Here is a 13,153-nt window from a genome sequence, read left to right on the forward strand (position 1 = left end):
ATTGCCTCCCTGCTGCAGAGTTCTGGTACAACTGTAGCTACCACACTGCAATCAAAATGTCCCCTTTTGAGGCACTGTATGAATATGCTCCTCCTCTATTGACTGAACTACATGCAACTTCCTCCATGACACTAGCTGCACAAGCAACTCTGCTGGACAAGGAGAAAGTGATCTTGACCCTGTAGCATAACCTGGCCAAAGCCCAGAAATCAATGAAGAAGTATGCTGACATGAACAGGACTCCCAGGTCGATGCTACCACAAAGAGAAACAGCACTGGGTTCAGGTAATCCTTTGAAATTGGCGTCTAAGTGGTATGGACCTTACAAGGTGATACAGTTGGTGGGCAAGAGAGCATACAAGCTGCAGTTACCCGAAGGCACCCTCCTGCACGATGTCTTCCATGTCAGCCAACTAAAGAAGCACATTGGACCCAAGGCTATTCCCTCAAAGAACCTACCATTGGTGACACCAGCAGGGAAAGTCAAGTACTGTCCCGTGGCCCTTCTACAGCGACGCCAAGTCCCTCGCAGTGCTGGTGACTATGATGCCGCGGTGCCTCAATGGCTCATCCAATGGGAAGGAATGACAGCTGACGAGGCCACCTGGGAGGATGCTGATTTCATCGCCAAGACTTTCCCAGCCTTCAAGCCCTGAGGTCTTGCCTCAAGGGGGGAGCAATGTCAGGACAGTGACCTGACGATGAGGTTATTTGTTCAGTTGGCGGACGGCTCAGATAGTTTTCGACAAGATCCAACGGTCCACAGCTGTCGTGTTTAAAATTCTGTTTTCCCCGCCTTAATTGCATTAGCAAGTTGTAATCACACTTTATCTGAACTAAGCGTGGCCCTGTCCTAGAATATAAAGGGCAGGGGTGGGTGGATGGGAGGCACGCTAAGCAATATGAAACCCTATTTTCCTGTTTATCTCCTTCCTCCTCCTACCGACGAGCGCCGCCGGAGCGCAATTCCCCTCCCTCTCGCATAAATCTCGGTCAGCGAGCGTCCGTCTCCTGACAGGAAGTCAGTGAGGGGTAGAGAATGACTTAGTGAGAGAAGTATATTACCACGTCTGCCTCAAAAGATAGGCATCTGCACTTGTGTATGGAGCCCATTGATATGACGACATGTAATACAAAGTCAAGTTTAGTACCATTATATATGTGAATATATACATCAAAATGTATGAATAAAAAACCACGAAGACAATAGGCTCAGAAATACATACAGCATTTATTTTGAGCAAGGAAATAGTACATATAGCATGATTGCATACCAAAGGGTTCATATCCCCATCTATGACTATCCTCATCATGCCTGATAGCTGCTCACACCTAAGGATCAACGAATGGAATGTATAAGGCCGACCAGAAAACCCTGATCTGCATGGTGTGGCGAGCGCAGGGAACGATCGCACGTCCTTCGCCGCAGAGAAGAGGCATGAATGTGAAGGACGACTTCATGGTTGCTTCTTGCAAATCGTCGCCACCGCAACCAGCCCATGTCTCGACCGTGACCACTAGCGAATCCCGCACAGGCACGGCCACCACACAACGTGAAAGCTTGAGCACACCGTCGTCCCCAAGTGCGATCGCAACACCGGATGCCCCGCTGTCGAAGAGCACAATCTCCTCCGAGAGGCCGGAGTTGCGCGCCGAGATTTTCCCATACAATCCGCCAACAAAAGCATCCATATTATTCCCATCATCTTCCTCTTGAGTAGAGTCCTTGAGTATCTTGACCTCGACGGTGGACTCGAGCGCCCTCCGCACCGGCGCGTAGTTCAACTCGAGAATGCTGTGAGGGGATTCCAGCTTGTTGGAGATGGAGGGGGACTTGTCGAAGATACAGTTGTGCATTATGGTCCCTCGGCTGAAATCCACGTCGTCCTCCACGAGCCGTGTCTTGAGCTTGAGGTCGACCTCGAAGTCAAGGTAATCAAAAGCCACAAGGCCTCGAGTTGGACCTGTCAGCAGCAATGATTCATCCTGCCAAAATGCAGTCATACATGAAAGAAGCATGTCATATTTGAATCGGATTTATTCAAGTAATTAAGTTAGTAACAAGATGAAAGTGAGATGATGATTAACTAGCTAATACTACTACTACTAAGGCCGGGGTACCTGTGAGGTGATGATCTGGGGGTCGTCGCGTTCACGTCGGAAGAGGCAAATCCCGTCGTTGTCCAGGGCGTCCTTGACGAGGATAGACCCGTAGAGGCTGAGAGGGAAACCTGCCGCGCCGGAGCTGGCAACCTTGACGGAGAGCACGTTGGCCGAGCAGTGGAGCGACGGCGCCAGGGCGTCCGTGTGGCGGCCGGGCTGCAGAGGCGACTCCTCCTCCAGGTCGAAGTCGACGAACTGGCAGTCGACGCGGCCTCGGGCGTCCGCGTCGTGTCCCTTGTACCGCGCCGAGAGGATGTTGGGTGATGGCGGTGCTGCTGCTGGTTTGTATCCGGGCTCCCACAGGAGGAACACCTCGTCGTCCGTCTCCGCCTGCATCGTAAGCTTCGCCATTGGAACGTCGGACATGGCCGACACCGCGGACTTGAGATCCAACGTCTCGACGTTGCATGGGGTCACGCGACTACCAGCCTCCATCTTTTGAATCGCCGCGGGCACGCCGGCGGCGGTCCCCATTTCGTTCTCACCGCGGCGCGGCGCGGCGCGGCGCTGCTCTCCTCACCCGATCCTAGCTACTCAAACAGCACGCGCGCTACAGCTTTTATTGAGCGAATCGGCCGGGGTAAGTAATCGGACACGATACAGCTTACAACGCGCCGAGTTCTACTCGTATGTTGATCGGTTTTGTTTTCTTTTGGTGGGGATGTGTCGATGGGAGGTCGGTTTCCGTTTTAGCTCTTTCTGTTTCCCGATTGGTCTAGATTCTTTTTCTTCGCTATTTTGGTGTCCTCAACTTCCAATCATCTCTTTCTTTTTTCGTTTTCATGTGTTCCGGCACTTGGTAATTCTTCGACATCACTTTTGGTAAGAATGAGCAGATAACATGTTTTCTTTCATCAATCGGTAGTTGAATTAAGATTTTTTTGAGATATTTTATTTGACATCAAATAAGTATTAACACATGTATTCTCTCTATTTTAGGAAAGTGAGTGCGTGCTATGCTTAGCTACTCTTTGTGCCACCAACAGCCACCTCCATCTACATTGGATTGACGAAGATGACATAGCCCTTTCTTTGTTTATGGTCACAGCGTTTGCTCCGAACATTTAATGTTGAATACAGTGTAATCGCATTCACGATCTTAATTGAGACTTTGCATGCTTAAGTTTGACAGTAACAGTCGCCAAACGACCCGTCAATGAAGATGACCACGAAGTCAACATGACAACTTTATATAAATAGCACTGAATGTCAGGTGAGATCTAAGATCGACACCAAACAGAAGACTGCTGGTGCTGGACCTGTGTTAAAAAAAAAGGCTTATCATTATTTAATCCATGTATGTACTCACGGAATCTACCATGCATTGTGTTTTATACAACAAATATTTTTTGTGTTTGAGGATTTCAGTCAGATTATTGATATTCAGAAATAGAGGTGTGTGATATGTAATTCGCTTTCCTTTAAGGTCTTGTTTGGTACTAGTGTTTTAGTTGAGAGTAGTGGGGATAACACTCTAGAGTATTGGGTGAATCACTGCTGTCACTCAATCCCCACAAAACCCCATCCCAATCCACTAGGTAGGGGTAGAGTATTGGGGATTGAAAAAATTACACTAAAATTTGGTGAAAGTAGGGATAAGTGAGGATTAAACTCGCTCATACTCTAGCACCAAACATGTATTGGGGATAAGTGGGGATTTGAAGTTTGGGACGGATTATCCCGCTAATCCCCACTAAACTCTAGTACCAAACAAGCCCTAAAGCTGCGCAGAGCGTTCGATAAATTTTCTAACTCTGATTATTGCTGCAAGCACAATTTAAGCACTCAAATAAGTTGAACTTCCTCAAATGATAGTCAGACAGACAAAAGACAACCGGTATTTCCTTGGAACAAATTAAATACCGGAGCAGACAACGTACATTTTAAACTCATCCCAGGTTTTGACATTATATGCACAAAACTGACAAAATGCCGTGTCAGAAATCACCAACATTCAACAGCTACCACACTTGACTCACAGCTTCACATAGATTCAGAGAAAGATTCCAATGGCAGAAACCACGAGCTCGGAAGACCATCGACCATGGGAGAGTAGAGCAGCGACCAGGTAACTTTGCCAGAAAGTTGATAGGAAGTATTGCGCAGGACGAAGGTGTCACAGCCAGAGGCGCGCCCAACTAACGAAGTGACGTTATGCTCACCGGTAGTAACCTTGAGCGACAACCTACCGCATATTGGCACAGAAACGGCACATCGTGACAGCTGAATGAACCCCTCGTCGCTCACCGCGGTCACGGTGCCATCAGCCTCGCTATCATAGAGGACGATTTCCTCCGGAACCCCGGCGATGCTGACTTTGACCTTGCCGTGGAACTCGGGGTGTTCCTTCCTCTGCACCTGGCTGAACGGGACCCACTCCCTAATGGCATTTCCTCTTCGGCTCACTCTGATGGTAGTCAAGATCTCATCAAACTTAAGTTCAACCGTGGCCTCTACTGCGTGGTGGACCGGTGAGTAAGTCAAGTCGATCGTGCAGAGTTTGCCGGCGATCCTGTTTCTGACGACCTTGGAAGAGGAGGTGGTTACGTCGTTCTTCAGGCAGCACCTGGCAACATCTCTGTCATCTTCTGCTTGACGACTCTTGCTCTTCAAGTTGATCTCAAAGTGGACATCGCGGCGTAAAAGGAGCCCTCGAGATGGTCCGGTTAGGGTTAAAACCTCATCCTACAATGCAATAGCAGAACATGAGGTGAGATGCATCTATGCTGGAATGTCATGAGCAATAAAACTGAACTTTGGCACTAGAATTGGAAGCTGAACCGTTATGCTTCAGCATTTAGATTGTAGGAAATCTCACTTCCTGGAATCTCTCACTGCATAGGCAGTTCTTTATGGAGAGCAAACTGTTTGGTGAGCAATCACGAAGAAAAAAACGATCATCTAAAACAAGAAATCGCCTGCTCAGGAGTCAGGACTCGGTTAAGTGGGGTTTATGGAGAAGTTGTAAGCGCAACTAAAAGCCTGATTCTTCAGGGTTTCTAAGACCAAATTAATATTTGGTCTTGGTGTGCTGAATCCCAGCTTCGTATGCAAAGACACAATCAAATGCCATCTCTCCCATTTTGTAGACACAATGGCGAGAGATGGATTAAATTTTCAGCCAAAAAAGGTTAAACAATGGCTACACGCTTACCTTGGAGTTTATCCTCTGGCAGTTGTGGCGGCCACGGCGGAAGATGTAGACGCGCTTGCCGTCCAGGTCGTCCCTGACGAACACATGGCCGTACACATCGACAGGGTACCCCGCCACCGACCTGATCACTCTGACGGCGAGCACGTTCGCCGACGACGCCAGCTCCGGGCCGCCCAAGCACGCCCCGTAGTGCCGCATCGGCAGCAGCGGCGGCGCCGCACCTGCACGCACGCCAACAACCAGCGCATATGTAAACACGAGCGAGAAGGATCGATCGATGGAGCTAGCGTGGAATGAGAAGCGAGTGACGCACGTTTTTCCTCCGGTTCGTCGCCGGCGGGAACTTGTTGGATAAGTTGTTCTTGATGCTGCCGGCAGAGCTCCCGCTGCTTCTCCGCGGAGTGCTCGAGGATCCGCTGAACGTCCCAGTCCCCCGCTGCTCTCCGATTCGCCCTCTCCGACTTCGCCGCCGCGGCGTCGTCGTCGTCCTCCTCCTCGTCGACCAGGTACGCGGAGAGGAAGAGCTCCTCCTCGTCGTCTGCCGCCATCTCGACGCCGGCGCTGCAGTCGAATCTCGCCGGTGTGCTTATGCTGCTGTCCAAGTTAAAGGGTTCCTTCTCTTTTTTTTCGGGAGACAACAAAGGTCCTCGCAGTTAGAGTTCGAGTCGGGATCGGAGAGGATTTTTTTTTCTTTTTCATAAAGCCGCGCGCCATCCTTATTTTGAAACTTAAAAATCCACTTTATTAAGCTATAAGTTTTTAGGGTTACCACTTACCACCAACCTTTATTTTGAAACTTGCAACCCACTTTATTAAGCTAACTGTTCAGGATTGCCGTATGATCAGCAAACGACTCCGCGCGTGTCCTCCTATAGTAGACCCGGAGCCCGCGGTAAGATTTAAAACACGGCTCGACTCGTGAACTCGCTAGTACCTCGTTTAGCTCGTTATAAGTGTGCACAAAGGAGAGCATACGAGAAAACTGTAGATGCAAAGCATGGGCGATAATAAATAACTCTTCATAAACGATTCTTGTTTTTCTATATATATAAACTTACAAATTAAAGACAACAAAAGGACAACCCAAACGGAGGATGGCGTGCCGGCGCCACTGATACGGTAGTGCCGACGCACCTATCGGCGCCTATTTGGGGGCAAAGGTGGAGATGCTTCTAGGATCGATTTTTCATCTAGCATGTAGGTGCAATGACAATGTTTGTCAGATGCATGTATATTATTGTTTGCATTACACACCTAAACAAATAAAAGCTAGGTTGAGAAGAGGTTGGGTGGTTAGGAGGGTGGTTTACCCCTAGCCCACAAGAGTTCGAACTCCAGGTTTGATATATGTGTGTCTCATAAAGGCGGAATATTTATTCAGTGAAAGGCGTTGTTTTTATCGATAGCGAGGCGCCTATGATGACTTCGTCAATTTCAAGATACAATCCGCCGGCTCAATCATTCGGAGGTGCTCATAGAGGTAGAGTGTGCGTGTGTGCGTTCGTAGGGATGAGTGTATGTGAGCGTCTATGTTTGTACTGTATTTCTAAAAAAGCTAGGTTTAATACTCCGTACCATACATACCTCTCCAAATCATTGTCTTGTGGAGGGAAGCAGTATAGGAGCCTCCGGAGGAGAAGTGTGGCCGTTTTGCGGTTTAGATCGTGCATAAGCATAAGCTCGTCTTTTCCCTACTTTTGGAAAGATGGCCATGATTTTACAGGTTCACACTTTCAAATTAAGTAAAATTATTCCATCAAGTGATGCTAGTTATACATGTTTTGTCCAGTTTAGTAAAAAATGCTTGTACCGCTACCGCCATGTCCTAACAAAGTTTCATCGTATTTTAGATCCCTAGGCAGCACAGACACAGTTCAGAAGAATTGAAAAGGTAGCAGGTGCTAAACAGGAACAGGATATACCTGGGGCTGTGGGGTTCCTTCATAGTGGTTCCACTTTCCCACATAGTTGGTTGAGAGAGCAATTCTTAACTCCCATATTTCAGTAGTAGCAGAACCTTAAAACCAGGACAGTGAAAACACAACCTGTGTGATGCATCATTCATATAGAAGATGGGAGGACTGGTTTCCGAACATACAGCATGGAACTGATTACTATCTGCACAAGTTAACCTGGCAAAGGATTCAAAATCACGATTCTTGATTAGCCTCTTCCATTTTCAATATCCGACTTGGCACTACAGCCTGAAATAAAAGAACAAGCAGTGCTAGTAGCAGAACCTCAAAACCAGGACAGTTAAAACACAACCTGTGTGCATCATTCATATAGAAGATGGGAGGACTGGTTTCCAAACATACAACATGGAACTGGTTACTATCTGCACAAGTTAACCTGGCTAAGGATTCAAAATCACGATTCTTGAATAGCCTCTTTCATTTTCAATATCCGTCTTGGCACTAGTCTGAAATAAAGAAAAAAGCAGTGCAACATGTAGGTTCGTGCCAAACATTGTTTTGCATCAAGGCCGAGTAATGCATTACCGGGCTACTCGTGTACTCTTGTCATCGGGAATCAATAGAGCTGGAGGACACGCCCTCTAGATTCATGTCCGCTTGATTATATCCCGCGTCCGAAGAAACTGCCCAGGCATTGCCATAGGTTTCCTTCTCTGATTACACAGCAGGCAGATGTACTTTTATGGCTCTTACCGTATCACTGTTTTTCAAATGCCAAAGCATTATAAAATTAAAAGTTTCCATCCAAACATTGGACTATGCAAGCAAGATGGTAATTTATTCAACCAACTTTTATTGAAAAAGAAGAATCATCGTGCTATTTAAAAGGTGACAAGGATGCCAAAAAGTTAGTGAGTGTACAAGAAACGTGAAGTCTTTACATTAATGCCAAACACATGAGCCAATATTACATAAACTTACAACATTGAACAAATAATCATCTAAAATTACACTCCTTTTGCCAGTCCTGTGGCTGAATCGATCAATGCGTGGCTCTCATCAGCGAGAACTTTGGGGCCAGCCCCAGGCCTGCTGCAGATAAAGTAGCTTACATCGCCTTTGAACTTTTGGTTCGGCATCTTCATCTCCGGAGGCGCTGGAAGGGCCTCGATGTCGGCTACGGACTGCAGTCCCGCGTCACTTAGGATCGATTTGTCGCCGAGCATATAGCTGCAATGATCATGTTTGTCAGATGCATACATATATATTATTGTTTCCACTACACATAAAAAAATAAAAACTAGGATACACACCTGTCCAAGTCATTATCTTGAGGAGGGAAGCAGTATAGGAGCCTCTGGAGGAGAAGGGTAGCCGTTTTGCGGTTCCGTGCTATTAGGACAGCGTTAGGCCCAGCATCAAAGGTGTAGGCAACCTGCCATTACAAGATATCAAATGCAAAAATAGGTCTTCACACAAAAGTTGGTTCGAGCATCAGATAAAGCCCCAACACTTATTATGGATCAGAGGGAGTAATAGATATAATACAGAACTATAAAAGTATTAAAAAATCCAGCTACTTCAGGACTGAGACAAGTAGTAATAGTAACTCTTCAAAATGAACTATATTATCCCAAGAAACGAAGGGTTCAAAGCATAAGCATAAACTCCTATTTTTGCAATGACAATGAATTTACAAGGATCATGCTTTTATAATTAAGTTAAATTACTCCATGACTCCATTCAATAATGCTAGCTATGCATGTTTCGTCCAGTGTAGTAAAAATTGCTTGTACTGCCATGTCATAATAAAGTATAACCAAGCTAGTCATATAGCAGAAGCGTATTTTAGATCCCTAGGTAGCACAGACGCAGTTCAAAATAATTGAAAAGGTGATAAACAGCAACAGAATATACCTGTGGGGTTCCTTCTGCGTGGTTCCACTTTTCCACAAGGCTAATTATCCTGCAGTATAGAAAGAAAATTTAACTCTGGTACAACAACAACACCAAAGCCTTTTTCCCAAGCAAGTTGGGGCAGGCTAGTTTTAACTCTGATACTTCAGTACTATTTTTTTTTTTAAACTCTGCTACTTCAGTAGTAACAGAACCTTCAAATTAAGAGTTTAAGACTGCTTAGGAACTACCTGTGTGATGTATCATTCATATAGAAGATGGGCGGGCTAGTGTCCAAACATACAGCATGGAACTGGTTGCTATCTGCGCAAGTTAACCTCGCAAAGGATTCAAAATCACGATTCTTGATAGCCTCTTCCATTTTCAATATCCGACCTGGCACTACAGTCTGGAAAACAATAACAAGTAGTGCAGTGCACAGTGAGAACAAGAAACAGTAAGCTACAGCTAAAGCGATATATCAGTATAATTATGAAAACACTTGGTAATTTTTTTCAAACTAGAAAATTTGATTGTACACAAAAGAGGAGCCTGAAAATTACAGTTCAGATTTCAAAATTTCAGCTCCATAAGATTCAAAAAAGAAATCAGCTCCATGATTGTGCATCCTCAACGATTATTGGAAAAATAATATGTCTGCAATTACCTGGGCCCTGTACTGCAATAGGGGGCTTGTTTCGACACTGTCTCGCATCCCACTGGTGCTACTGGTTTCCTTCTGCTTTGAACTGACCTAATAATTCCACAAAGCAACATAATAAGAAAAAAAAGGCCGGGATAGATATGGTAAAGCAGTATGAGTACCTAGGTAAGGATTGGCATTAATGAAATCATGACTGAATGAGCAAAACACAGTGATAAGTTATATGAAGCAGATTGTGTTATATAACAGAGAACATATTGACATACCACTGCTATGATTATAACAAGTTCGTCCCAATGCGACTCATCAACAACTTGTACTGCCATACTATCACTTCCATTGTCATTCTACAAGTATAGTATAGAGTCAAACTCAATTGTTATCCAACAGAAAAGCAAGCATTTAAGTAATGCAACTAATCCGCCATAACCAATAAATAGATTACTTACTTTTCCCATACACCATTTCACAAATCCACCATATATACTGCGACAAGCACTTCCAGACCCCTGCCTGCATTGAAATTTGTCAGCTGGGAGAACTAGAGAAGTATAAGTAAAAAAGAGGACTTGTTGTTAAGTAAAATGAAGTGCAATTGTTACGCTACATGATCAAGCAAACATCACAAATAGGAGAGAGCACAAACAGGGTGTTGCTACATAACGCATCAGTACAGACCTTGCTATTGAAGAAAGTTCTCCATAATCTTCATTCACGTTCATTAGCTTACCGAGGGTGAAAACTGCAAACAGTGTTGAGATGAGAAACCAATGCTTAGAATGAGTATGATAAAATAATACAAGTAAATAAGTAAGATGGAAACATCATTTTGTCATGGATAGCTATATCTAACTGCAAGATAACGTAACCAATATTTCACACTATGAGCAGTGACAGACAAGCAAAATAGACTCGGAACCAGATATTAGCAGAATTATCCATTCACAAAAAAAAATTAGCAGAATTATCAGTGAAATTGTTAAGACCAGCCATTTCTTCAAAACTAGCAGAGTTAAGATGAGCCAGCAGTCAAGCTCCCTGAAAAACGTTTTTTACTTGCTATGTTTTGATGCCTCTGGATAACCATCTCAAGTAAGACACGTGATTCAGTGTTTTATTTTAGGTGATAATTGCATAACAATAATTTTGCCCTATGATTATGAATAGCACAGGCAGGTGTATAGGACAGACAGACACGACACGTCTCGAAAGGATAACAAACCATGAGACCACTTCTAACTAGAAAAACATCTATCCTCCTCCATAGAATATTTGCATATTGCGTAGGCAAGGGAAGTAAGAAATACTCCCTATGTTCGTAAACATAGTCAAAATAATCCAAGTTTGACACGAAATATTCAGAATTGTATTCATGCATCGGTTACTAAACATAAACATTGGTCCTTTTTGTTGTGTGTGATGCCACAAATAAGAAGTTTGACACGGAATATTCACAATTGCATTCAACTATATTCATACATCTGTTCGTTTAACCATATATGAGGGCTAGGAGACTTACCAAGACAAGCAAAGCCAGCAGCCGAAGAGGCCAAACCAGCAGCGGTTGGGAAGTTGTTGTAGGACGCAATGTGGACGTGCAGCTTCTCCCAGTCCTCTTTCTTGATCTTGATCCCCTTTTTCTTGTCCTCGACGTCACGGGCCCGCTTCCTGATCTCCCTGAGGCAGCTCTGAAACCTCCCACCCGATAACTCGATCTCCTGCACACCAAAAGGAATCAGCACTACTACCATTTACAAGACGACACTTTGTGCAGTTGTGTTGGATGATGATCCGGTTCAAGCCTACTATATAGGTTATTTTCAGTGTCTTGTTCGAGATGGTGACGTGGCAGCTAATCTTGAAGTCAGAACAAGGTCCTCCCCGCCCTATCCTCGCTCCGGGCGGTGCATCTAGCGCCAGCCGCCGGCGGAGGGTGCGTGAAGTTTTACATCCCGCGGATCTTCTCGGATCCAGTGGGTTTTCGTGTTTGTTAGCGTGGTTTCAAAATTGACTCTTCCGATCTATGGATCTCATCTTTAGCGATGGTTGTTGCTCTTGCTCTGATCCTTAGCGCAACGAATTCCCATTTGTCTATTATATAACAAGCTCTATCACGACAAGCTTTGCCCGGTTCGTCGCTAGGTGGTCTAAACATTTATATGTAGTTTGTGTTACTTCTTGGATTCTTTGTACACTAATATGGATTAATTATCAATAGATCGCAGGACTTTTGTCGCAAAAGCAAAAAGAAACTACAGAAAGCGCCTTTGGTCTTTTGTTGAAATAATAAAAAAGACAAATTTGCAGCCAAATCTTTCCGTAATTGCAGCTAGGTTTTAGTAGAAACAAGTTGTCCCGATCCAGATCTAAACTTGCACCGGTACCCAGATCGGCCGGCGTTGCTACGCGAGAACAGGTGGCAGATGAATCCGCATTGCCGGAGGTCGGAATCGAAGGGAATCTTATCGATCACAGCCACCTAGAGCTAGACAGTCGCAATGGGTGCGCGTGAGGCGGAAGAAATTGGTGCTGCTTAAAAAAACACTGTAGGGAGGGAGGGGAGGGAGGAGGGAAGCGGACCTTGCCGTTGAGCCACATGCGGTCGGAGGGGAATGCGGGGCTGGCGGCGACGGTGGTGGTGGCGGAGAGGTGGTCGGGGTCGAGGGTGACGCTGATGCTGTCGTTGACGGGGAGGATGAGCGCCTCGTCCCGCTTGCCCCAGTACTTGATGACGGCGATGTTGGTCGGGGAGCGGCCCGTGGCCATCAGCACCCACTGCGGCTCCGCCGCCACCGCCATGGGTGATTCGCCGGTGTGGAGGGAGGGCGGGCGGGCGAGGGAGTTCTTGGCTGGGCTGGGCGGCGGAGTGTACGAGGACGGACGGAGGAAAGGCGGGTTTTTTAGGAAGGCAAGAAGAGGTGGGTGGTGATCATGCCGGGGCGGTGGCTGCTGCAGTCAACGGGGATGGTGGTGATCGTGACATCGTGCTGCAATCAAGATTTGGCTCAGTTATTAGTCAAGGCCCGCGTGGAAGGCAAGAGCATCTCTACCCGATTTCTTTCCAATTTAAATTACACTGCTCAATTATACACCCTAGTATTCAGTTCAATCTTTTTTTTTTGCACTGCAGTGGACAAAACATGTAAATAACGAGCATATATCACTCGATAAAGCAATTTGACAAGGTTAGAGCATCTCTAACAACTGAAAAACTCGAGTTTAGTTCGCCGAACTCGTGTTTACCGATCGGAAAATGGCTGACGCGGCGGTTTGCGGGCTCTGTTCCGCGACGGCAGCATCCAAACATGTAAAACCAATGTTTTACATAAAATCGCCATATGATAAACCAACAACGGGAAA

The 13,153-nt window shown here is 45.7% G+C and overlaps 4 protein-coding genes across 4 annotated transcripts; 1 reads left to right on the forward strand and 3 right to left on the reverse strand.

The window, feature by feature from the left end:
* The first annotated feature begins 230 nt into the window (after positions 1-230).
* LOC139838309 (uncharacterized) lies at positions 231-656 on the forward strand. The gene has a single exon (XM_071827717.1). It carries the CDS (start codon positions 231-233, stop codon positions 654-656), a length of 426 nt encoding a protein of 141 aa, XP_071683818.1.
* A 602-nt stretch (positions 657-1,258) lies between these two features.
* On the reverse strand, positions 1,259-2,679 carry LOC127338975 (uncharacterized). Its single transcript, XM_051364898.2, has 2 exons — positions 2,122-2,679; positions 1,259-1,986 (listed from the first exon to the last, which is right to left on the reverse strand). The coding sequence occupies exons 1-2, from the start codon at positions 2,635-2,637 to the stop codon at positions 1,333-1,335; spliced, it is 1,170 nt and encodes a 389-aa protein (XP_051220858.1). The 5' UTR covers positions 2,638-2,679; the 3' UTR covers positions 1,259-1,332.
* A 1,366-nt stretch (positions 2,680-4,045) lies between these two features.
* Positions 4,046-5,894, reverse strand: LOC127338977 (uncharacterized). Its single transcript, XM_051364899.2, has 3 exons — positions 5,631-5,894; positions 5,318-5,538; positions 4,046-4,848 (listed from the first exon to the last, which is right to left on the reverse strand). The coding sequence occupies exons 1-3, from the start codon at positions 5,863-5,865 to the stop codon at positions 4,147-4,149; spliced, it is 1,158 nt and encodes a 385-aa protein (XP_051220859.1). The 5' UTR covers positions 5,866-5,894; the 3' UTR covers positions 4,046-4,146.
* Positions 5,895-8,149: 2,255 nt separating this feature from the next.
* LOC127346064 (diphosphomevalonate decarboxylase MVD1, peroxisomal) lies at positions 8,150-12,623 on the reverse strand. Its single transcript, XM_051372596.2, has 10 exons — positions 12,374-12,623; positions 11,313-11,511; positions 10,472-10,535; positions 10,243-10,306; positions 10,060-10,140; positions 9,797-9,883; positions 9,381-9,538; positions 9,151-9,199; positions 8,547-8,668; positions 8,150-8,463 (listed from the first exon to the last, which is right to left on the reverse strand). Exons 1-10 carry the CDS (start codon positions 12,590-12,592, stop codon positions 8,241-8,243), a joined length of 1,266 nt encoding a protein of 421 aa, XP_051228556.1. The 5' UTR covers positions 12,593-12,623; the 3' UTR covers positions 8,150-8,240.
* Positions 12,624-13,153: the final 530 nt, after the last annotated feature.

The sequence above is a fragment of the Lolium perenne genome, chromosome 3, assembly GCF_019359855.2.
Source record: "Lolium perenne isolate Kyuss_39 chromosome 3, Kyuss_2.0, whole genome shotgun sequence".
Taxonomy (NCBI): Eukaryota; Viridiplantae; Streptophyta; class Magnoliopsida; order Poales; family Poaceae; genus Lolium; species Lolium perenne.

Coding starts and splice junctions, on each gene's coding strand:
- LOC139838309 (XM_071827717.1), top strand. CDS start 231: ATGAACAGGACTCCCAGGTCGATGCTACCACAAAGAGAAACAGCACTG.
- LOC127338975 (XM_051364898.2), bottom strand. CDS start 2,637: ATGGGGACCGCCGCCGGCGTGCCCGCGGCGATTCAAAAGATGGAGGCT. Junction 1,987..2,121: donor CCCAGATCATCACCTCACAG/GTACCCCGGCCT, acceptor GCATTTTGGCAG/GATGAATCATTGCTGCTGAC.
- LOC127338977 (XM_051364899.2), bottom strand. CDS start 5,865: ATGGCGGCAGACGACGAGGAGGAGCTCTTCCTCTCCGCGTACCTGGTC. Junction 5,539..5,630: donor CGACGAACCGGAGGAAAAAC/GTGCGTCACTCG, acceptor GCGTGCGTGCAG/GTGCGGCGCCGCCGCTGCTG. Junction 4,849..5,317: donor GCCAGAGGATAAACTCCAAG/GTAAGCGTGTAG, acceptor ATTGCATTGTAG/GATGAGGTTTTAACCCTAAC.
- LOC127346064 (XM_051372596.2), bottom strand. CDS start 12,592: ATGGCGGTGGCGGCGGAGCCGCAGTGGGTGCTGATGGCCACGGGCCGC. Junction 10,536..11,312: donor TGCTGGCTTTGCTTGTCTTG/GTAAGTCTCCTA, acceptor CACTGTTTGCAG/TTTTCACCCTCGGTAAGCTA. Junction 9,200..9,380: donor ATGAATGATACATCACACAG/GTAGTTCCTAAG, acceptor TCTATACTGCAG/GATAATTAGCCTTGTGGAAA.